This window comes from Brachycentrus maculatus, unplaced genomic scaffold, assembly GCF_059751285.1.
Source record: "Brachycentrus maculatus isolate JH-2025_06_01 unplaced genomic scaffold, ASM5975128v1 h1tg000004l, whole genome shotgun sequence".
Lineage (NCBI taxonomy): Eukaryota > Metazoa > Arthropoda > Insecta > Trichoptera > Brachycentridae > Brachycentrus > Brachycentrus maculatus.
Window position 1 is genome coordinate 2,356,868 of NW_028280759.1, and position 26,607 is coordinate 2,383,474.

General features: G+C 31.5%; 2 protein-coding genes and 1 non-coding gene across 4 annotated transcripts in view; all 3 read right to left on the reverse strand.

Moving 5' to 3' along the window:
* LOC148313929 (RING-box protein 2-like) overlaps positions 1-1,422 on the reverse strand; it is an 83,047-nt gene extending 81,625 nt beyond the window's left edge. The window contains exon 1 of the mRNA XM_088277134.1: positions 1,233-1,422. Within this exon, the coding sequence (XP_088133260.1) occupies positions 1,233-1,383 (151 nt within the window). The 5' untranslated portion in view covers positions 1,384-1,422. The remainder of the gene's footprint in view (positions 1-1,232) is intronic.
* A 1,785-nt stretch (positions 1,423-3,207) lies between these two features.
* Positions 3,208-17,610, reverse strand: LOC148313931 (uncharacterized). Of its 2 annotated transcripts, none has more exons than XM_088277024.1 (13): positions 17,439-17,610; positions 13,529-13,789; positions 12,615-12,783; positions 12,380-12,534; positions 11,407-11,705; positions 10,428-10,681; positions 8,828-9,029; positions 7,248-7,523; positions 6,966-7,166; positions 6,024-6,173; positions 5,272-5,491; positions 4,474-4,652; positions 3,208-3,680 (listed from the first exon to the last, which is right to left on the reverse strand). In XM_088277024.1, the coding sequence occupies exons 2-13, from the start codon at positions 13,774-13,776 to the stop codon at positions 3,538-3,540; spliced, it is 2,496 nt and encodes an 831-aa protein (XP_088133150.1). In that variant the 5' UTR covers positions 13,777-13,789; positions 17,439-17,610; the 3' UTR covers positions 3,208-3,537. The 2 variants fall into 2 exon arrangements, with proteins under 2 accessions (XP_088133150.1, XP_088133206.1); XM_088277080.1 differs by lacking the exon at positions 17,439-17,610 and adding an exon at positions 14,406-14,543.
* A 159-nt stretch (positions 17,611-17,769) lies between these two features.
* Positions 17,770-17,851, reverse strand: TRNAS-GCU (transfer RNA serine (anticodon GCU)). The gene has a single exon. It is a non-coding gene; the product is annotated as a tRNA-Ser (tRNA).
* Positions 17,852-26,607: the final 8,756 nt, after the last annotated feature.

Consider the following 26,607-nt stretch of genomic DNA (forward strand, 5'->3'; position numbering starts at 1 on the left):
TTTAATGTGTCTGTTCGTGGTACAGTGGTTAGAGTTGCAGACTCTTGAGTCAGAGTTTCTTGGTTCAAACCCACTCTACCACAATTTGATATCAATTTTTAATAATGAGCTGCTTAGGCATACAGAAATAGTCTGAAATAATTAAAAAAAACAAATATTTATCTGTTTAAATAAAATAAACTTTTAGATTTGAATAGGCACATAAATGAAAATAGTTTTTCTGGGTTATATGACGAATGTTATTAGCACTTCTAGTTGATGTTTATAAGAAGGCTGCTGTAAAGAATACAGAAACACCCAGAAAAACAAAATGAACATAATTTGTATCATGTGTACATAAGTATAACTCCAGATTGTGATATGAATGTAAGATTGGTCATCTTGCCATGAAATAATGCAAAATTGTATCTTAACAAATTGAAACAGTGTTTTATGCATTTGTGAAGGGTAACATTAGAAGGTGACAAAGAAATATTATCATGTAGTCATCTAAATAGATTTTTCAGTCAAATATTTATTTCATATGACCCTGGACTGGTACCTGAAGCGGAAGGCTGATGACCTTTCCTTCGTGTATTTAATGATCAAAATAACAAAGCTTCTATATGATGCAGTGTCCTATGCACCATTGGGTGCGGATAAGCGTTAGAAGTAGGAGTAGTCATCTAAACGTCGGCAACATTTTCAAAAGAAGAATGTATATTTGAGTTTAAAACCCATTTATATTTATTTCATATTTACCCAACAACCTGCTCTATCATATATATCAATCACATTGCTACTGTCGAGAGAGCAATTCAAAGTTTTCTGCAGCTTTGTTTTATGTACAAGAATAAAATATTATAAAATGTGCTAGAAAAAATAAGATAAAAGAACTGGGAATGCGCTTACGCCTTGCGGTCACTGCATTCTACAGTATAAAGGCTGTATGAAGATCGTATTTGTACACGGCGAAAATCAAATACCGCCAATACAATGCAATAAATACTGGAATTATATTATACGGCTGTGAAACATGGCACCTGACAAGGGCTCAGAGCAGCCGTAGCAAGTTTAAGAATAGTTCTCTACGAATAATTTTGAGCGTGCCGTGATTTGAATTTGTAAGAAACTAATTAGATAAATATTAATTAGAATCCAACAAATATCAATCAAAGCAATAATTTGTTTATATTCGTAAATAAAAATATGAATGTCAAATTCCTAACCTCAAATAATATGGAAACACATACCCATGACTTGAACTCGGCAAATTGCACAGGTATCGCATTCCACGTCCCAACTCCACATAGCGACCGCGTTCCATTTTTTCAACGTGAACATTTTCTCTGGTTTTTGACTGTCTCCATCACCTCGATCGTAAGTATCTAAGTCATCTGACATTTTTAAGACAACCACTCAACTGTCAAAAAAAAACTGAACCAGCTAAACTCAAAACAAATATACCAGAAAACTTGTCGATAAAACAGTGCTAAATTTTACCTTCTAGAATTATTATGAAAAAATCCAAGAGATGACTCTCAAGATTATATTATTATCAGGGGGGTTCGACTCGTAAACTATGTACCTATATAAATTAGTTAATCTTTGATTATTACTGGCCATACAAATTAATATATGTAATATTATAAACTACTTAGTATTATTTTATAAATTACCTATTAAGCATGTTTACATTCTTAATTATGCATTACTTTACAGTATATTATTAAGTTCTAGAGAGTGTGAAATGTGTGAAATATTTCAATTTCGCGTTGTATTTTCCACTTTGTTTTTGCGCAGGGTTTTTAACTTGCCACTTTCCCTACGACAGTGTTTGCTTTGATTATTAATTTAATACAGTGTTTTTTTTACTTTATTTCAATTTCTAAGTGCAGTCGATGGGCATAGCGCACTTAACTCAAACTCATATCCCGTCAGGAACTATTAAATGTAGAATCATTGAAAACCACACTCACCCCCCGACGTTAACTAGTTATAAAAACTAAGTGTAGTGATACAACTCCTACATGTCGCTCACTCCTTTCAAGAACGTCATAAATCAAAATTTGAAAATTTTCAGTTGTGCATGTTTTCGGAATGCCCAGAAAATGTACTATATCCCAGCAAAAGAGGCATATTTTTAACTTAATATTTACCCACTCCAGGACAGAAAGTGTTGTTTTTGCATTTTGAAGAAAAGGAATTGTTTAATTATTTTTTTAAATAAACTAAATATTTTTCGAATGGAGAAAAAACCATCAGGTTTTACTTAAAAAGATCTGTTGCACTGTAAAAAGTTCAGTAAGTGGCTTGATATTTATTTTTAACACATTGTATTATATTTTTAAACTTTAAAAACGTTCTCCTGAAAAATCAAGTTTTTTGATTTATGACGTTCTTGAAAGGAGTGAGCGATGTATCAAATCTCATGACACCGTACTGTGAGTTCACTGGAGCCATCTATGCTTGGATTGGGAAAGCTTTTATCTAGCATGGAATCTTGTCAAATCAGGGGGCTTAGCATAAATTATAATACTTATATAAATTAAATTATATATAAATTAGTTAGTCTGTGGCTTATCGTAGAATCAAGATGTCAAAAATGTAAAAATAACTCACAAAATACAAAAAGTATTTGGACACTCAAAATCTGTGTTCAAAACTTTTGACTATTTTTTACGTCTTTTTGTCAAAACTTTATACACCTAAGGAGGAATACAATAAGCCATGTTGCATAAGCCAAAGCTAGATTATAGACTTACAAACATTAGAGAATGCAAAAAAATAACAACACTAAACCTATTATTTATTGCTCTCGGTGTATTACTTACACAAATAATCTTATTTTGGGTTTTAATATGCTTACTTTAAATTTTAACGAGTTCTTACTTTTACTGCCATTATACTGGTTTACTGCAGGGATAGAAGATAAAATGCCACACTCACTGTTAAAGAAAATTTATATAATCCATATTTCAGACTCCGGATTATCTGGAGTGCAATCCCCTGACAGTACTTGTCCTTGATTAATTATAAAATCTAAACTTGAATTTTGATAATGATGACCAAAACTTTTATAAACCCAATTAAATGACCTGTAAATCTTAAAATTATAACAATAATAAAACAATATAATCAGTTTTTATCTCATTTGATTTATTATTATTCAATATAAAAAATAAGAGCTTAAGATAAAATGCAACTTAAAGATGTGTTTTAATTTGGTGAATTCATTTTTTAAATAATATGTACTATTAAAATTTGAAATTTTTCAAGTAAAACTTAAAAATGGTTATTTTAATACATACATAAATACTGTAATTATATTATAATATTATTATGAACATGTAAAAAATATTAATACAAACTTTTTACACAGATGATTTGTATACATTGATGTGTATACTATTTGTATGATAACTTATATGTGAATTTATTTACTGTCATAAATTATTTGTACAATTTCAAAATGAACACAAAATTATGGTGTTTGTTGAACTTATGTTTAACTACATGTTTAAATAATGTATTACTTGTATCTTTGGTACCATACTATTACAAAAGTGATTTCAGCATTATAGCTATAGAAATAAATAATAGACCAAAGTTGACAATTATTTGACTTGCGCCACTGAAGCATCCCAATTCTTGAAGATTCACGGTGAACTTTATGCTGTCGGCGTAGCGGCAGTCTCGTTCTACAAAATAAAGTATACATTATATTGATTAACACATTTCAGATGGGTATAATTATGTACGTATAGTTAACAAAGATATTGGTATGTAATATTCAAATAAAAACATTGGATAATTTCTTTTTTTCTGGCAGAAGGTAAAAATACCCATCCTACCCTTAACCATCAATCTACCAAACGTGTAGATTTAAGTTTAAATTGAACAGTTTGTATTTTCACCTGTTGATAGAACATCTGAAGTTCACAAAAGTAAAAAAAAAATGTTGTGTTTTCATTAGTAAACTTAAAAAAGTGTATTGTTTTTATACTCAAAAGATACTGCATGCTATATTAACAAAATTTCTAATTAATGTAAAATTTCTTATTTTCCCCCAAACCTTAGAGCATTTAAAAGGTTGAAGTTGATTAAAAAATATATTTATTTATTCCTTTAGCACTGATCACTAAAATTGACATTCAATGACACAGCCTCTATCAGTAATAGCAGTACCTCGAGAAAATCAGCATCAACAGTGTAAGTAATAATTGTTAGCCCAGTTTAAAAAATAGTACATACCTACTTTATTGATGTTTTAGGTACCATCAATAAAGTAATACATTACCACCTATCGCCCATCCGGAATATGCTGATTATCAAACTTACCTCTTAAATCGAATGTAGTAAGGCAGGTAGACCAGTATGAATCGGAATGTTAATGAATTCATGGGATTTTCGCAAATACATATAGCTCAGATATGTATAGAAAACTTATAATATCCTATTTTAGACCACTTTAAATATTTACATATTACTTACCAGAACATCTCGTATTTTGTGAAGTATCTACAGGTAAGGAAGCCTCAACAGATATGTAAAGCGGTGGACAGTCCTTGATAAAGTCATAACTGGAGCATGCGCCTTCTAATGGCAGATCCACCGTATTGCTTGTAACCGGAACGCATGTTACACCATCATTTCCACTTGTTGAGTTCGCCCTAAAGTAAAAGAAATTCAATTACTTTAAAATTCAACTTCAATTCAATTCAATTCAATTTTTTAAATATTAATATGTGCATGACAAACTTACATTTAAGGCATATATATTATTAATATAAATTACAAGTAGGTGTTATTAATATTAATTACAAGTGCAAAATGCAAAAAGACTCTTGTCAAAGTGGTAGAAGAATCCCGCTTTGGAATACCCCTTCAGACACATGTCGTGACATTGTTCAGCATGCGGTAACTCTTCCCACAGGTACAACCATTAGCAAGTTGGTCCTGTATATAGGAATGTGAAACAATCTATGCTGTCGCTGTCTTAGGTAACTATTGGGAATATACAGACCGATGCTCCCGATAATTTCAGGATTATCGATCACACCGCGCAACAATTGATAAAAATGCATAATCAATTACACATTCCTTCTAATCATAGACATAGGCGCAAAGTGAGGTAAAGAGTTTGTTGCGTTTCTGCTTTCAAATTGGTGAAAGATATCCTACATTATATTTCTGGTCTTTGATACAGTTGCAAATTGCCCCTTTTACCAGATGGGATGAAATTAGGTATTTAAACAATGGCAAAAATATGTTGGCAGATTAAAATATTACCTTGGCAATTCGACATTTCTTGAATGGCAGACAGTTACTGATCCATATCCCATGCCTTGAATCTTCACGGCTGAATTTCCTCCGAGACGGAAGAAGTAGTTGGGAGCCAGACGGTAGAAGTTCACATTACCAGGAGTAACGAAACCATAGTGAGTGCTGCTTCCAGTAGAAGTTGCCTTCCAGTTTTCCCCGCAACGGTGATTTGTCAGACGTCTAGGAACTAAAATAATAAAAACGATTATTGATTTATTTAACAATTTATATAGTCATTTTCGTGAGAAATCACCTCCAGGGCGCTTTATGATTTACGTTAATTTTAACATTTAAATGACATTATTTTTGACATTAATATTTCAAACATAATAATTATTTATTTTTATTTTTATTATTAACATAAATTGTATACATTTATTCAAAGAACAATTTTAAACATATTTAAAAAGATAATTGCAGAGACCCACCAAGCCACCTTGTGTGTCTTGTCGGTGGAGTTCTTTTTACATACATTTTTTATTGTTTTTAACCATTTTAACCTAATTAATATACACACGAAAAAGAGAGAAAAAAATTAGAATATAAACTTTTTTACAATTTTCATAAAATTAACTCTTGATCATTTAATGATCTAATAATCTTAGCTAATGAAATATTTGGTGAAAAAAAGAGAATTTAATTTAACGGTCTTCAAAGTCAGGATGAGTTTCTGCCACAAAATAATGTCAGTATTTTTTAAATGTTTTTAATTAGCTCACCATCTTTAACTCGCCTAACAACTTCATTTATCTGCGCAGCTGTACTTTCTGTTCCAGTTACAGTCAGTGTCATAATATCCTTTGCCGGGTTCTTTACTAAAAGATTGAATCTTTCCTTGGAGCCCGACACAAGATATAAGAAGTACATATCTAAAAAGAAAACAAAATTATTTTGATTACTTAAAAAAGGAAAACTTGATCAGCAATATGCATCATTTGGTACAATATTTTAAATAGATATTGAGATCGAACCACCGTGAAACCACAATGATATTTTATTTATTTTTTCTGGTTTAATATTTATTCACAACATTTTGAGTGTTTCCAAATACTTGTTCACTAAATCTGGTTCATATATATAGAACTTCCAAGAATTTGAGGAGTGTGGTTGTCAATAATAGGTAGAATTGGTGAATGTTACACGTGTGTAAAGTAATCACTTAAACCAGCCTATGACGGTCGTCAGCCCCGTAAATGCTCAGACTTCCATATTCTTCTTCATCTTTGATGAGATGTCAAAAAATAATATGAAATATTTATTCATTTAAACTTTTGTACAGAATAAATACACATTGGTAGGCTTATGGCTAAGAAGTCATAATTTCCATCCAACCTAAAACGGCTTGGTGGTACTACTCAACTGATTGAAAATAGTGGGCCGATAGTCCTTGTACATAATTTAAAAAAAAACATGAATCACTATAAAGTAAAGTATGAATGATCAAATAATTTCATCATTGTATATTTATGAAGTTTCTTAATTGATTTAATAGAGTAGGATCATGTAAGGAGTTGATGTAGAGGATCCGAAGAAAAGATGATATGATGGGCTCTTAGGGTCTTAAAGAAAGATAGTAATGTTTCAGGTATTAATTTATGCATTGATCCAGAAAAATCTAGCTTATAATACTGTAGGTGAAAATGAGTTAATTTTATTTTTACCTGGGAGCTCCTGTTGTATGAATTGCAGTTGTTCTATGGAATAATTTATATCGCCGTCGCTTACTGTATTTGATCCAGTTACAATAAGAACTATTGAAGATCTACCTCCGGCTTCATTTGTAACGGTTTGATTATTTAGTTCAGCTTTGCCAAGCTCCTTGATGGATGCCAACACTTTAGGTATATCTAATCCTATGGGCACTGAAAATTCAACAATACATTAAAAGCTTTTATTTATTTATTTTATAGAAAACACACTTTGGGTTTCTGAAAGTTACTTACTTGATTGGTGGACCGATTCATTGTATTGCTGTTGGAAAGTAGCCAGTGAGTTGGTATTATTGACTATAACCTTTCCTTCCTTGCCAGAAAGTAAGGTTACATTTGATCCTACAGGGCCGACGTTCAGATTTTCCAGTAAATTTGTGATTGATGCATAAATGTTTGTGTACTGCCATGTGGTATCCAATACCAAATATATACCGGTTGATGCTTCTATCTTATTATTCATTTCAGTAGTAGCAGACGCTGAACACGACAAATCATTCAAGTGGCTTGCTGAAAAAATAAAATGACAGTAAAAAAATGCATTATTGTGCTCTGAAATTTTTATTTTTTATGAAGTTCTTTGTGAATCAACATATATATTATATTCAATAATCTCTTCTATGACGTGTGTATGACCGATTGCACACATGGGATAAAGAGAGTGAGGTGATTCAAAATTTTCAAGAACCGGTTCGCCCTTTAGGTACTACCTCTACCCCCCCCTTTAAAAAAATAGTTTTTAGTTCTGAATCCCACCACTGGATAGAGACCAGAGCAGGCACAGCGAGAACCAAATCCTTTTTTTAAATAGGAATAACCTGCAAGACTTCTATTTTAGAGGCTTCTCTGCTGATAGGATGTGAGGATAGGGAAAGTAAATGTGAAAAATATATCACAAACACCCAGACCAATAGACAATAAATATATCTTGAATTAATTTTGCAATTGGCGGACATCGAACATGCGATGCCAGTTTCGCAGTCGAGCGTCTACCCAACTACGCCACAGCGCCTATCTAAAAACTCTTTTAAGAACTTCACAAAAGAGGACACTGAGGTGAATAACTGGAAACACGTTAGAGACCAAATAAGGAACATTTAAAAAAAAGGTAGTACGGAGGAATAGTCAGATGGGGAAGACAGTGAAGACGATTCTGGAATGACCATGTCATGTCAATAGAATGCTTGAATTGCTCTTTACCACCTGAAAGACCTCTAAAGCGATGGTGTGACTCGCTGGCAGTCTACATCACAAGAGAAAGATAACGGAACAGATTCCCGGATCTTTCAGAAGGAAGAAGAAGAAGAATCTCTTGTTACCAATGGATTTCTTTTAACTCACCTGAAGTATTTAAAAATTACGCATGCTCCAAATGGGGATATTTGAATGACGGAACTGTGCTCATAAAAATATTATATGTATTAATAAAACATAACTTGAGACAAACAACGTGCAGTCAGTGGCATGTTTTAAGGGATTTTTAAATACCCATTTTACGTTCAGGTAGGTTAATCACATTTTCTTTTATTTAATGATTATTATTTGATTTCTTTGACCCAGTCTCCACCTCAATAGTCCTTAGGATATTACATCTGATCAACGGGGTTTTAAATCAATAATTAATCATAATCCTGCATACCAGATTACCGGATAAAGGAATAAAATGCTTAAGCAAATATTATAAGTGATGCAGTTTACGATGAAGAATGCTCTCTATGGAATAGGAAGTGGAGGTACTTTAAGAGAGAAAATGAGAATAAAGAATACATTTGAGTTTAAATAATATAAAAAAAAAATAATAAACACATGCTTACGTATGTATGAAAGAAGACTATCTGTTGCTGCTGTTGAATATTCATTAAAACCACTGTTTCGGATAGTTACTTTGGAAAGCATTATTTTGTCCAAGGCATATGAGAAACCAAGAACTTGGTTTCGAAGTGTTTCTCTCGGAGCTACTTCTGTCATAAGGGTTTTACGATTACACGCTCGGACATTGTTTGTGAACACACCACGCTGGAAACAATTTCAAAAGAATATGTTGTGATTGAATTAGACAATTATGTTTGGAGTGCACATTATCATTTTTCGTGAATATAAAAGAGAATTAATTTCTTTATCTTTATTCTAACAATTTTTCGCAGGAATAAAACGTCATTGATAATAAATAGATAATAAAAGGTTTATATGATAACATGATGGTGTATATAAGTCAGTGTATTTCAAAACATGACCAACTCTATATTACAAGAACCAAAAATGTTGTTTTTCTAATATTCCATTTACACAATATAATATCAATTCTAAATGAAATATGTACTATGTTTTTCAAACATACATCAAATGAAATATTTAATTTATTATTAGGCCAGCCACGTTTATTTGCACAGATCCAAAATAATGTGAATTTATCAATAATATTTTCACTTCTTATTAGCTGTTTTCGCACATGGAAGTAATTAAATTACTTCCATGTGCAACTTAATAATCATCTTTAACTCCTTTCCCATTCAGTTGATGCATAAAATACTGCATCCAATAAATGAAGTGTTTACTGAATCGCAATTAAATAATGGCAGGGTGATCAAGACTGTACTCCAGATTCAAGAAATTCAGGAGTGGAGTACGTTTTTTGGGATGCAGATGAAGTAAGTGAAGGATCTCAAAGTAAATGACATTACTGCCATATGGAAAGGTACTTGAGGAGGAATGATAAGTAGTACAGGAAAGAAAAATGAGAATAGCCCCAATGGTTCAACTCATCTTTTAGCATTATAATCTAGATCAGTGGTTCTCAACCGTGCTGGAGGTACCGAATCCCACCAGTTTCATATGCCCGTAAATCGAACCCTTAATTGGAAAAAATTATTGCTAGATTGATATTGTCCTTTCAAATAATATACTTGATGTATAGGATAAATGCATATATCATACGTCATATTATTTCTCATAATATCGTACAAGTCAGGTGTGTATTTTGACCTCCGCCAAACCCGGGAGACTGACTCACCAAACCCCTTGGGTTTGATCGAACCCAGGTTATGAACCACTGATCTAGATACTTTAAAATGAGCGAAAATGTATGTAAGTTGGTTGATTACTTTTGTGTTTTTTTTTGTTATTTGTTATTCGATAAATAAAATATGCTGTTTTGAGTAAATAATATTTATATAGTTTTATTTTTCTGCTGTTTTCATTTTCAAATCATTAAATTGTAGATGATTAAGTAAATTTTTCTTCATTGTAATACTTAAATTGAACTTTATTTCAATAACCTGATAGCATACATATTTCAAGACTTTACAATTTTGTATTTTTTATTTTTAATTAAAAAAAAAAAAGTAGGAAAGTTTTCATGTCTTTTTTTACAGAAATATAGTTACAAATAATAAATAAAAAGATGAATATAGGTACCTGCGAATAATAACTGTCAAGTAGCTGGGATAACTTCATGGATGGTGCTTTGCTCATAAACGATTGGATATTGGTGGCCAATATGAGACCATCAATACCTCCCCTTATTTCTGCGTCTGTCATCTCGTGATCTGAAGCTTGGTTAAGGAAGAACCACTTTGGTGCTTGAGTACTATTCCAGCCACCATCTGCACCGACACTGAAGGATGATTGCTTTACCGGACCTTGTCGTAGTGCAAGTTCAGCCAAGTCCCCTAAAATTATTTCATTCCAAACATCACTAAATGTTTTGTAGAAATTATATTATATTATTTGGTTAAACAGTGCATAGAGTTCTTAGAACTCTTAAAGTGGTTAGATTATTAGATTTGAGGGACAACTCTAGCTCGTGGACAGAGAACAGTGGTGGTCAAGAGAAAAGCAAATGTCACAGCAGTAGTTGACTATTAGTGGGCGTTAATGGAATAATTTAATCTTTTGACGGCAGCAAATGTGCATTTTTTAAATGTATTACATTTAAAATATGTGTATATGAATTTAGACCCCCATATGCAGTATTTGTCTGCAGTGCACGCTTGACTACCCTTCTGGAGGTCCCAGGTTCAATTCTCTGGGGGGGGGAGGTGAAATAAATGTATGTGATTTTTTTCACTCTAATATTTATGCAATATACCCTGGGCTGGTACCTAAAGCAGGATAACCCTGCGTTTATATGATACAGTGCCCTGTGCACCATTGGAGTGCTGATAAGGGTTTGAAGAAGATGAAAATACAGTATTTGTAAAAAAATCTGTGTGTAGCTTAAATGCCAATGCCAAAACTTCATATAGAAGCATCAAGGAATTAAGCTATACTGGACATAATTCCAAATGAATTACATATCTGTATACTCATATGTGAGAACAAATGTGTTTGTGGGTTATTCAACTACACAACTATTTACAGGTCAAAGGAGAATTGTAAAAAAAATCAAACATACCAGCAAGGGTAGCAGCAAACTTATTGTCAATAGTAATGCTTGTTATATTTGACATGTCTCCTTTGACGAGATCGCGGATCGTCACTTTCTGGGGTTCCAGGCCAGCAGCTATTCCTGCCAGAAGGGGTCCAACAGCGACAGCTCCCCACTGGGTTTGTACTACACCAGTCTCCACTGGGCACTGACTAGAGGGAGTGTCTGAACCATACGAATATACTCCAGGAAGTATGTCCACATTTAATGTATCTTCCGTGTCTCCCAGTGACATTCTTATGTGACCTTTTGTGTTCATTTTCTCTCTGAAAAAAAAACCTGGTCATTTGGATACCTGACTTGTCGAGATCAATTTATGTTTTATAATTAAATGATGCTTAATCCTAGATAACTAAACTATATTTTTAGATACATACTAACTAAACTTTGAAAATGATCAAAAGTATGTATTAAAAATAGGAACTGGTTATATGACGCTTAAGTTGGCTTGATTAGGAATGAATGTAAGAGACATTTAACAATAAATCACTAGTACGCACAGCTACTACATATCTCAATATTGTGCGATCCACAAATGGCATTTTGGCATTTCATGCATCAATGTTTTGTCATCCTACGAGCCTTTGATGGACGTAAATAACAGATTTTGCGCACATTAGTCACAGAATGAACAGGGGTTTTAGGGTTTGAAGACTCACCCAGAATATTTTTTATCATGATGTCATAATAATACATACCTTTACGAAAAACTAACGTAGTAACTAAACTTTCGTCAACCGGACGACGATATAGCCGCAGGTCACTTCCTAATTATTGTGTAATTGCAATCGCATCACCCGATGCACTATTCGCACCAATCAGGAAGGTAAACAAAGCATGGCGGGTGTGGGGCGCGGGGAAGTAAGTGCACTTGACTTTCTCGGAGAGGGGCGTCGTCAAATGTTTAGTTATCTAGGGTTGAAAAAGATATTGGGCTTACACAAGATTTGGGTCCAACACCTCCACATCAGAATTTCTGCGTATTTCTCTCGGCAGTCTCTCAGTTCGATACTGAGAAAGTTTATTACAAACACTTCCTTCATCTCCGCGAATTTCCTTTTCTATCGTACTTGACATCATGTGGTGGAGGGAACACTAAATAAACCAATTAGTAATATTAAACATTAAAATTTTAGATTAGTTAGTTTATTGATAAGTTTCATTTAGAGTCTTACCATTTCAACCGAAGTCAAAGAGGCATTCGGGAACTGATAAGCATTTCCAGGAACGAGGTTGACGAGAAGGATTTTATGTTTATAGAATTGGTATCCCAAGGGACTGTACGGTATAAAACTAGAGGAAGCAGGAATATTACTCGCTCGAACTATTCCATCCAGCCGGAATCTATCAATAAAAGCAACAAAAAAAACAATTGTACATATTCAATAAAAAAAAAAACATGACATCTTAACTTTCAAACTATTTTAATAGTTTTTTTATAAATACAGGTTTATTATTATTGACATATAAATATAAAATAACAATGAAAAATTTTAGATAACATTTTGGATTGATTGAAGATTACTTAGAGTTTTAACAGATTTTATTTTATTTTTTATTATTATCTCTTCCATGCAACATGTCAGTTATGCAGCTAATATGATCACAAACCAAATTTTTGACAATCTTCAACTAAATCGTCCGCCACTTGGCAGAACATTATCGGATAGGCGCTATGGCATTGTTTATTAGTTCTACTGCGAAACTGGCGTTGTGGGTTCGAGTCACGCTAATCGCAAAATGAATTCAACAAATATTTCTTTTCGATTGGTCTGGGTATTTGTAATGTATTTTTAACATTTACCACTTATATTCTTTCTATCCTACCTGCATACTATTCTCTAAAAACAGAAATTTGTGATTTATTCTTAAAAATAAATATATAAACCACTACTAGAAATAAACCATGGGATATTTTAGCACCCAAAGACAATTTTAAACACTGTTCGGAATTTCCGCAGTATCATTTTGTAAATAAATTACACTAAAGAAGGAAATCTGTCCTACGTAACAGATCGGGACCCAAGAGAACACATTCAAGATGTTATATTAAATACAAATAAAATTCATTGTGAAAATTGTCTCTTACCTGTGAACTAGACTCACAACTATGTTTTTCATGTCCATATTCTTTCCTTCTTTATTGTTCTCGGCTTTCTTAATTATATCAATTAACATGTTCATGGTCATAGGTAGTCTATAATCTCTTTGTGTCAGTATAGGATCTTGGTAACACTCGATGAGCGAGTCAGGAATACCCGTTTGTGCATTTTCTTGTCCTTGTGAAAATGCAATCGTTGACAGAACAAACAATAGTAATATCTTGCTCGAAAACATTTTGGAAATGTTTCTGAAATAAATTAAACACAATAAATAATTATTTTTATATGAAAAATGCTTAAAATATTTAAAAACTGTTTGTTAGTACAATTTTCGATTTGATAATTAAGAAATACTACCTCGTAAATATGTTGTAACTTTTTACAATCACATTTTACTATAAATGATACTAAAAACATCTACCAACTGAACAACATTATTATCAAAATATATTAAAGAATGTTGTCTTATCTTGATTATTAGTAACATGGAAGCAAGGCAATCAGTAAAATTTGTCATCATAACCATTTGCTCCTGCCAAAATTGTCAAATTCAAACATTCAAACTTGTGGCGCATTAAACTATCTCACCCCACGCGTCATACTAAGCGATATATATTGCAAATTCCAGAGATATCCAAAATCAGAAATAAAATATAGTAAAATAGAAACTTTTTTACAGTTTTAGAAATCAAACGTGATCCTGCGAATACTAAAGGTTAAGTGTTAAACTTTTCACTATTATTCTCCTCATCTCTTCCAAATATTTTATTACTTCACAAACTTAAGAATCTTGCAGATAAATCACTTATAACATACATGTGTAGTTTTTATCACAATTCTACAAACCTAGAAAACAATGTTTACCTGTACAAGATGTTTAAAACATAAGGTGTTCACTTTATTTGAACTAATAAATGACTGTGTTAATTCTGAATAAAAGAAGAATGAATTCACACACCGAATTTTGCTTTTTCACTATCAGAATTCAAAGTAAAACTGCTAATGATCGATTTTATCTATTTGGTGTGGATAAAAACAGATAAACAACGAATGATAAGGTTCCCCTGCTTGACTCACTATTCTGTAAGTAGGGAGTGGCCGCATTTTTTAATACAACCCGCCATCCATATCCATTGTGATATGATTATTATTTGTATAACAAACTTCAACGAAATCAATATATTACGCATCAATAAGAAATGCCGTATCTTCGGTTTATGTATGTTTAACAGGTGTATGATATGAGGAACTAAAAGTAAAAAATAAAGATTTTATCGTCATACGTGAAATATGTTTTTCAGAGAGTTTTATAAGCACATTATGATCATTATATTGTATCTCTTCATGGAATATTTATAAAAAAAAACATCTTATGGTGAAATTTGTTTATTTCAATACAAATAGCTCACTCCTTTCAACAATGTCACATATCAAAAATCGTCAATTTTCAGTGGTGCATGTTTTCGGATTGCCCGAAAAATGTACTATATCCCAGCAAAAGCGGCATATTTTCAACTTAATATTTACCTGCTACAGGGCAGAAAGTGTTGTTTTTGCATTTTGAAGAAAAGGCATTGTTTAATTATTTTTTTAAATATACTAAATATTTTACAAATGGAGAAAAAACATTCAGGTTTTACCTAAAAAGATATGTTGCACAGTAAAAAGTTCAATAAGTGGCTTGATATTTATTTTTAATACATTTTATTGTATTTTTAAACTTAAAAAACGATCTCCTGAAAAATCATTTTTTTTTATTTATGACGTTGTTGAAAAGAGTGAGCGACATGTGTAAAAATGTTACTGCAAAATGACATGTGTAAAAATGTTACGGTAAACAATAAATGTTTTCGAAAACAGTGGGGTTGTGATCCCGTGGTTAGTGTTGCAGACTGAGAAGTCAGAGTTTCTCGGTTTGAACCCACTATACCACAATTTGATGCTTATTTCTAATAATGAGCCGCTTAGGCTCACAGAAATACAGTAGTGTGAAATTGAAATATTTGTGTAAATAATAAAAACACAAATATTTCTCTTTAATTTTAAAAAACACAAAAAAGTGTTTTGTATTATGGACAGGATTCAAAATTGACTAAAAAATCTAAAACTGCTTAGATTTATAAAATTTTTGGAAATATAAGTACTTTAAGCTTATATGAGTACAGGTATGCAAGCCCGTGTACCTTTGTCCTTCATCCTGAGGATTTCCAATTACATTATCTGAATCCTAACTAGACATAGGTTGATCAAATTAAAAAACCTGAATAAAAAACTATTTCTCCAAATGAAGTCATTACTAAAGTTGATTTTTGGATTTGATCACTCAAAGCTAATCACTCCAATCACTGTACAAATTTGATTGCATGTTGCGCATTTCTAGCTGATAATATATTTAAAATTTGACATTAAAAACATAAGCTAAATGAAATATACAGCAAGAAAAATTAACAAATGCATCCCAGTCGAGTAACTGAAAGAGTCAGTCACATCTCAGTCACATCTCTTCTTCTTCTTCACACCTTCATCTGCACCCAATGGTTCATAGGGCACTGTATCATATAAACGCAGTGTTATCTTGATCATGACCACATAAAGGAAATGTGATCGGCCCTCTGCTTCAGGTAATTTTGAATAAATATTAGAGAGAAAAAATCACTTATATTTATTTAACTCCCCCTGGGCAATCGAACCCGGGACGTCCAGTACGGTAGTCGAGAAAAATCACATTTTACCAAAAGCATTTACTAAAAACATTTAAAAATGAGCCAGCATGCCTTTTGAGAACTTTTTATAACATATGAACATAAAATATCAGTAAAAAACTAAGAAACATGATATTTATCACTACATTCTTTACATGCCTTGCCTCGGTGCTGCCCATAGACTGGTTGTCTGTTGTAAACTATACAAATTCCCATAATCTAGGGTTTATTTGTAAGACCAATTCATTATCCTTTGGTACAGCACTCTAGTTTACCGGTTTTTAACCGTGTTGGAGGTACCGAACCTCACCAGTTTCATATGCTCGTTCACCGAACCCTTAATTGGAAATTTTTATTGCTAGATTTATATATGTATACCTTTTAAATAATATACTAGATCTATTGGCTAAATTAATATGTCTTATTTTTCATGATATTGTACAATAAGTCGGGTGTGTGTTTGACCTCCACCAAACCCGGGAGGCTGACTCACCGAACCCCTGGGGTTTGATCGAACCCAGGTTAAGAACCACTGCTCTAGTTCCTATCCCAAAGCTATATTGTTCTATGGACCTACACTCAATTGTGTGTAATATGTTTCCTAATGTGGTGTACTAGAATTTAGAAAACATTGCTCAATCCTAAGATAAGATACCGACCGAAAATGTGATGCTATGGCAAAAAATATCTTTGTAGGTAGGTTGCTTATAACATATTTGGTTGTAATGATAGCTGTCGTAGTGGAAGAAAGCCGAAAATGTGCTTTTAGGAAAAATCAGCTGCCAGTCCAACCAACATAGGAAATATTTATAAAATATGTGAACATACTAAGAAATAACAAAATTATTAATTTTATCTGCAACTTTGCGATTTAGTTAAATATGGAATACGGACTTTATTTTATAAATAAAGTCTTTTAATAACAATACGTTAAGATTAAAAATTTGAGTTTCTTAAGATCAGGGGCGGTTATGCTTAATATTTTCTGATTTAACACAGACTACAAAATACATATATTTGAGATATTGACAAAAAATTAAAATTTGCAGCACCTAACCCGGGATCACTGAAATTTTATCAAGTCTAAAATATATTTGAAATATTGAAAAATAACATTTATTATACAAAAAAATTACTGCCAACTGTGTAGCAACCATTTTGGAAATAAAAAAAGCTTTATATGTAAATTTTTTACCTTATGCTTATTTTATATGAACCCTTTTATTAAATGGATGTATTCTTCTTCTTCTTTAAACACAAAAACATTACTATACACTGATTTTTGGTTCACAACAGGAGAAGCAAGTGTTTTCTCTAAAAAATTGAGACTAAAAATGTACATGAGTAACAGCTAAAAACGCACCTACAAGTTTCCAGATAAGATAACAAAAGCAATAATGATAATTAAGTTCGTCTCTTCCTCGCTCAAATGCTAGGTGAAATAGAGATACCAGTTAGCCGAAAATGTTATCAATGATAAAAAGGTATCATTAGATAAGAAAATTATATTCGGTAACAAAACTATACGACGAGGATGGGATTCGAACCCACGCGTGCAGAGCACATTGGATTAGCAGTCCAACGCCTTAACCACTCGGCCACCTCGTCATACCGCCGGAACGGAGAAATAAGGAAACATAAATCTAATATAATTATTACTGCCATCTATAGATTAAATGAGCAAAACAACTTAACTGTTAAACTAATTTTTGTGCAGATGGCAGTAGTATCCGGTATTCTCGGTTTTTATTTTTTTTTACAGAAATCGCTGTTAGAAAGTTTTTCGAAATATAAAAAATACTTAAAATAAAGTAAGTAGGTACAAATACAATCATAAGTATATTTTATTAGATTTAAGTTTTGTACTGACATTTCTTGGTGGAGTATGTAATTTTTACCAAGTAAATTTTATTCGACCAGCAACCGTCGTTACCGACATCATCAGAGTGCTGTGAGGCTAGACAAAATTACATGCTATAAGTATATACAACATGGCAGGAGTTGAAAACTATGATTTTATATTATTTTTCTGTCAAAATTAATTTAAATTAATTTAGTATTGTACTATAATAATAATTACATGTAAGTTATTTAATACTAGAATTTAATACAAGATCCAAATGCAATACGCCAAACTACCAGGTGTCCCCAACTGAGTAAACAATCTTGCCTGACATCTTTGTATTGATAGGCTTACTACCACTTTAGGGTTTTCAGGTTTCCTTTTCAGTTTTTGGAGAAATGATGCTGCTTCATTTTTGATAAGTACACTTACTTCAAAGTTGGGAGTTTTTGATATGCAACAATGCACGCACACACACAACACGCGTCTCTTACTTCTCACGCACACACCTGAATTGTTTAAGTTTGTTAAAATACTTACACGATTATGAAAAAGAAAACTAGGAAAATATCCTTACTACCCCAAAAAATCATTTTTACCCCATTTGGGGTAATTTTCCCCAGTTCTCCGACCGCTGATCTATATACATACACATATAACTAACTAACTAACCATCACGCCGCTTCCCCGCAGGGGTAGGCAGAGAGAATCGAACGCCACACCACTCTGTCTTTGCAAACATTCGTTGCCTCTTCTACATTCATGCATCTCCTCATACATATCCGACGATTATTACGACTCCTGACCCGGCCGCTTTCAAGTATTTGACATACCTGATTGTGCCAAGTTTTCCTCGGTCGTCCTCTGTTTGTTTTTCCAACTACATTCGCCCCATAAATTTGTTTAACCGTTCTTTCTTCACTCATACGCTCCACATGTACAAACCATCTCGACACACCTTTCTTAATTTTATCGATAATGCTTATCTCAGCCTTACATTCTTTCCTTATTTCATCATTCGAACATCTATCAAACATCGTTATATTTATATTATATATATATATATATATATATATATATATATATATATATATATATATATATATATATATATATATATATATATATATATATATATATATATATATATATATATATATATATATATATATATATAGATATATATATATATATATGTATATATACATATATATATATATATAATTTCTAATATATATATATATATATATATATATATATATATATATATATATATATATATATATATATATAATATAGGTTTCTTTTTTAGCCAAAAAATGTTCCGGAAATCATTTAAATATTCATTACAATAACATATTTTTAACATTCTATTAATAAGTAAAAAATATATCCATTCGTTGATCCAAAATAAATGATCTGAGAAGGTACTTTATGGAAAGATATATATGTAGTGATTAGTCATGTTTTCTTATTTTGTTTTTACCGTGTGTTTTTTTTAAATATTTTCTCATTTGTTATATTTTCTCATTTGTTTATTTTAAATATGCTTCTTACCTTGTGTTTTCTCATTTATTTCTTTTAAATATGCTTCTTGTGCCTATTTATTATACCTGTTTATTGTTTTTTATATTTTGCCATGTATTAGTATTAGTTTTGGTTATTTTAAAAAAATGTTACGTTATTATTTGTGTTCCAGTCTGTTTAACCTTAATCCCATGTCCCAAAATGAGAAATAGAAATTACTCATCTGGAATATTATATGTGTATATGATTTATGTTTGTAATATGTTTTGAAATAAATATAAATAAAATAATAAAAAATACGTGTAGATTGTAATAACGTACGCGCAAACATTGTTCCGTGTAATGTCTCATTGATTTTGAAAATTAAAAATTAAGTCCTTGAAAAAGGAACCGGAACGCCATTACATGAAAAAAAAAACCGTTTATATGTATATGCATATTTTTATTTATTAAAAACTTAATCCTTATTTTATATCAAAATATTTAATTATCAATGTCCTTTTTAACATATTTACATAACATTAAAATGCTAAGTTATTATTTATGTGTTAATTTAGAAAACAATATAATTCGCGAGTGCGATTTTTTTTTGTATATCCTTTAAGAGCCTAAGCGAAGTTATAGGATAACCATGAGAATTGGATCAAATTATTACGATATTAGTATGCGCAGGTACGCCCGTGGGTCGCTCTTAATTAAGGGTTACCCTTTTCTGATCTTTAGAGCTATGTGCATAACCCTTCGGGGAGCGAAAGTCATTCAAACTTCCATAAAGACAGCATCCTTGCGGGGTGATAATTACCCATCGGGTTAATTGGACCCCGTCTGGCTTCAGGTGATGGAGGGGATGTCGCGAGGGTTGACATTCTACTTTCTCATACTACATATTGTGTGTACACTGGCAAAAAACGTTAGGTCGAAAATATTTTGATTTATTTATTATTTTACTAATTTTTATTTTCCATAAACGCTCGGAGGGCTTTTACAAGTAAAATTCAAGTTACAAAAAATATGAAGTTGTTTTAAGAACACAGACAAGCACATTCAAATACATAATATTACAAGAAAGTATGTTCTACATTACATAAATATGCAATTTTGACTTAATGATGCACATAAAGTTTTCAACGTTCGATAAACTGGCAAAATACACTAAGTAATTTGAAATGTCATATATGTATATGTGGTTTTAAAAGTAAATTGAACTTTAAGTTTAATAGCGGGTATTTTATTCAGCCTAAAAGCTTTAAATAACGTTTTAGAGTTAACGTTTTTTACCAGTATACCCACGATATATTATTTCGTGAACGTTGAGAAAACCAAAGTCATGATTTTTGAAAGATTATAATGTATTCACACCGTTTACAAGATGTTGAGTGGGTCCAAATACTTGTTCACAAATCTGGATTATCTCCAATTAGGAGTTATTTTTTAGATTATTTTTCACATCTCAACCGAGTTTAATCATTCATATAGAACTTTCAAGAATTGGAGTAATTAATAGTGTGAATATATGAGATTTTAAATGAAGAACACTTGTTTTTACCACTTAGGCTTATTTTATGACGACTTGTTTCGGAAGCCATGCTTCCATCTTCAGGTCTAAATGTAAACTAAAACAAAATAAATAATTAACTGTTCTATATATAAGGAAACGGGTAAAGTAACAAGTGATTTACATTAAAAATTTCATGTTGGCTTACCACAAAGTGAGTATATATATATATATATATATATATATATATATATATATATATATATATATATATATATATATATATATATATATATATATATATATATATATATATATATATATATATATATATATATATATATATATATATATATATATATATATAATGCCAAAACAATAAATAAAATATGAATATATGAATACTGAAAAAATATTTTTGAATATTTTTTTATCTCCTTCCTTACCTTTCATTTATTATTTCGGCATTCACATTATGAGAAAACACAAGTGTTTTAGTTTACAATTTCTTTACCTTTCAATGACTCTTTTCTTTTCAAAACCATATATTTATTTAAAACGGTATTTTATTCAAATAATTCAATTACGTTTAATGTTATCTGGCTTTAAAGAAAATTAAGTTGCGGGCTATCGATTATCCCACCTTAAGAATACAGCATAATACTGTAAAAAAGAAATGTTATAAACTGAAGTCCCCCACTCTCTTTATCAAAAAAACTTATTCCTTACTTATTAATCGTAAAATATTTTCAAACTAATGCAGTGGAGTAGTATTTTCATAAAACATTTCAAATATGTTTGTTCAAGGGAAAGTTTCCCACAGAGAGGGAAAATCCCCCTTATTTATGGGGCTGTGTCGGGCGAATTTTATATTGCAACATACCGACCGTCTCCCATAAAAGTTGACGACTTATTTACAATATAAAGGTGTAGGAAAAATCTCATGTAATATCCGTAGTACTATCTATAAACGGATAACATTTTATTAATTTATAAATGATGACAATCACTGATAGAATGGTGAATGTTACACGTGTATAAAGTAATCACTCAAACCAGCCTGTCAATGTAGGGTCGTTAACCCTGTCAATATCCAGACTTCCATATCCTTCTTCCATGTTAAAATATCAACAACAAAAAATATTGATATAAATAACTCCTGAATCCAGAATAAGTGAACAAAAATTTGGTGAATAAGAATAACTAGTCGAAAATTAAGTTCACAAAGATGAAGAAGAATATGGAAGTCTGGGCATTTACAGGGCTTACGACTGGCATAGGCTGGTTTAAGTGATCACTTTACGCACGTGTAACATTCATCAATTCTACCCATGATTGACAACTATAATACTCAATTTTCGGAACCACTAGATCAAATCAAAACCTACATAAAAAAAATTAAATCATGGTTTTAGGCGGGGCACAAGTATGTTAATTTAATCCAAGATTCGGGCCTTACATGCGAATAGAAATAATCTTTGTAAAATTAAAGCTTTCCCTATTCCAACATAGACGCTGGTAGTGAACTCACATGAACTGTGTCACGAATTTGATCAATATATCTAGGGGTTATGATAATTGAGTAGTGTGGTTGTCAATCATGAGTAGAATTGTTAAAAAAATTAACAAATTTTCGTCTTAATAATAATAATAAATATCTTACCGCACCCCAATGGTGCATAGGGCACTGCTTCATATAAACGCAGTGTTATCTCGATCGATTACACATGAAGGAAAGGTGATCAGCCCTCCACTTCAGGTACCAGTCCAGAGTAATATTGAATAAATATTAGAGTGAAAAAATCACTTATATTTATTAAACCCCCCTGGGAATCGAACCCGGGACCTCCAGAACGGTAGGCGAGCATGCTGACCATTACACTACGGAGGCGGATTTTCGTCTTAACAAGATTTTAATAATTGTGTCAAAGAATATTTTATATTATAGTTATGTTGAATGTGTCTTGTCTTTAGAGATTTTTTAGCATCTTTCAAATACCTGTTATTCCATGATATTACTGCAGTTAAATTGTCATAAGGGAATGTATTACTCGTATTCCCGGTATAGCAACCTCCCCGAAACTCTAAGATTGTGTGGGCTTTATGCCAATATGATTCCGGACTTCACAGTTAAAAGAAGATTCTTTTTACACAAAACAAAACCCTGAAAACTTTATCTTTGTAAAATTGTCTGCCGAAAGTTTTCACGCCATCACATAATGAGAAATTATGTAGTTTTTGTCAATTTATCAAAAGCCTGAATGTGAAAAGCGTGGAAACTCGGATAATTGTTCAAAAGATTTCATTGGAAATTTTATGCTTTTAGACGTCGTTTGTGAAAATATGAACACCGTAACTTCATACACTTTTGAGTAGGATTATTTGCATATATTTTTCCATCTCATTTCGTCATATGCGCCTTAATCCGCAAAGCATACATAAATAAGTCGACGAGGAATATTGTTTATATGGTGTATCAATAAATTTTTGGTAAATTTATTAATACACAAAATATTATATAATATTAAACTATAATCTTTTGTCCGTCTCCGTAATGTAATACTCGTTAGTGTGTTTGGCTACCATGCTGGAGGTTCCGGGTTCGATTCTCAGAGGAGTCAATATTAGTTTAAAAAAATCTTATATTCATACATGAAACGCAGGACTGATTCTTCTATTTTGCCTTTTTTACCAATGTAACATTGCGTCGATACGATGTAGCGCCCTATGCACTATTTGACGCGGAAATGGGTAAAAAAATAATAAATAAATTATGATTTAATATCAGATATAATTAATCTAACTGTATAAAAATGATAAAATATTTATTACGTAGAAGTATGTGTTTTCAACATTTTGAGATAAAAATATTTACCTATTTTGTAAAAACCATTTGTTTAATGATTTGCCGGATTTGAGAAATACGGTATTTAGTGCTAAAATTAAGCATCTATATCATTTTATAAGAAAAATTCTGAATCACTTTTATATAATTGTAATTTTCAACTATAAAAGAAAACAATCTTAAAATTTGTACAGTCAATATATTATTAAATGCTTTAAATTAATTCATATTAATTATTTTTACGTGTATATAAAATAGAAAGCAGATAAGCGTAAGAAATATATATGGGTACCTACTATCATCCCCTACGAGACGTAAATTGAGTGAACGGGTGAGCCATAAAAACAAAACGAACAAGAAAACCGGACCTCTAAGCTACTAGACCCAACCTCTAAAGAAATACTTTTCTTTCGAAAGAAACTTAATTATTTTTTGTTCGTATAGGTACGAGAAAATAACATACGTTGCGATGTTGTTTTTTTTGTATCTAAAACTTCGGAGCGAAAAGTTCAATCAATCATTCACCTTAACTTACATTCGTCTTATTGTGGTAATCATCACAGTGTGATGTGTGTTTTATAAGAAAAATAACATTTAATTTAAAAAAAAACATATATCGTAGTCATACAATTGAAAGTGACCAAGTGCAATTTTACAAAAACGTGAGTATTGACTATTTGATATCTTACTAGCTTACAATGATTAAAGAAAACACTTGTTTTTTACTACTTGAGTTTTATTATAGACTACATGTTTCAGAAGTTAAGCTTCCATCATTCTCATCTTCTAACCACGAGGATTCCGGCGCCTGGAAGGCCGCTGACAACCATTCATCGACTATACTCAGCAGAGATGCCAGACTGACCTGGGAAGAAGCCAAGGAGATAGCGACTTGGAGACGTATTGTGTTGGCCATATGCTCCACCTAAGGAGTAAACATAGAAAAAGAAGAAAGATAGTATGTTTACTACTATTGAGCCTTATATGCACCCAATGGTGTACAGGACACTCCTTTAAATTGATGCAATATTGAGCGTTAATTATATGAAGGCAAGATTATCAATCCTGCGCTTCAGATGTCAGTCCAGGGAAACATTAAATAAATATTATAGTGAAAAACACTTATTTATTTACTCTAGGAATCGAACCCTGGACCTTGATTGCATATTTTTTAATATATTCGAGACTTACTTTTAAATTTGTAGTAAAATTTAAAATGATTACATACAAAATATTTCAAGGCTTGTGTATTATATAACATTTGGTGTAATTAGGGCATTCCTACAAAAATAATTATTCGTCTATTTTTTTTTTTATTAATTTAGCTCTTTTTGCTAAAAACCGTTGACAGTTGAATCTCAAATCATAAATTCCACTTTTTGGAATTCAAATCATTAAGTCATTGAGACACAAATTCAGAAGTTGGAACAACCGTATTACTGTTATCCTTTGATCAATTTATATCATAATATTACAATTTGGAAACATCAGTCCAAATATTTCGTTAAATATAATAATTTAGTAATCATATATCGCAAAAAATATAAAAGCCGAAGGAGAGTATCGATTTGTGTAAGCACCTAAATATTCGAAAGCTCTGAGCTTACTTATACGTATTTGGCAATCTCCTCAGTCTTTCAATCTGCTTTAAGAAAGGCTCTATACCAATCATCCCTAGTCACTAACCCCCTCTTACTGTTAGAAATAAATGTACATTATCCCACCCATGTGACTATATCGAACATATTTCAACATTATCGAAAGAAAATATACGTATGAAAATTCTTTGTATACTAGAGTTGTCATTCATTTTTATACAATTGGTCAATATTAATTACTGACTGTGATTTGCTGACGATCTGTTAAATTTCTGTTCAATATTTTAAAACTTATTGACATCCTGACTGTCAGTAAATTTCCATTTAAAAATTAATTACAGAAAAATTCAGAAAATCGTTTTTTCTCGTTAACGAGAGTTTTATGAATCCTCGATTCGATTTGAAACCTCTTTACTTGAGAGAAGTTTTTTTTTTTTAAAACAAACACCGGTATTTTTGTTGCTGTTGTAAAACATGGGTTTTTACGTGAAATTATAATATACACATGTATTTATAAAAGAATAACCTGCAAAGCCTCTATTTTTTGAGGTTTGTCTGCAGGTAGGATAGTAATGATAGGAAGGTAAAGTAAAAAAATACACCCAGATCAATTGAAAATAAATCTAACTTGAATTAAGTTGCAATAGGTGAGAATCGAACCCGCGACGCCAGTCTCGCAGTCGAGCATCTACTCAACTACGCTACGGCGAATGCCATAAATTCTAGTAATTATTTCTTATTAATACCTAATAATAATAAAAACGATACCTTAAATGAAATTAATTTGATGTTATATGTACGTTTTATGTACGCATTTCTTTTAACTCTAGACTTGCGTTAGTTTTAAATAAATTGAAATTAATATTTTATTCTAATCTGGGATTTAGTGGACTATGGACGTTTGTGCACTACACGGAATTTTACCGTCCGGCACTACAGTTAAAGTGATAAAACGATGATTGGCTTGTGCTTTTGTCTTTTTTTCTTCGGATCGGTGTGCTCGATCGGTGCGTGAACACGTTGCGCGTAAATTCGATCACGCTTAACTGTCGTACT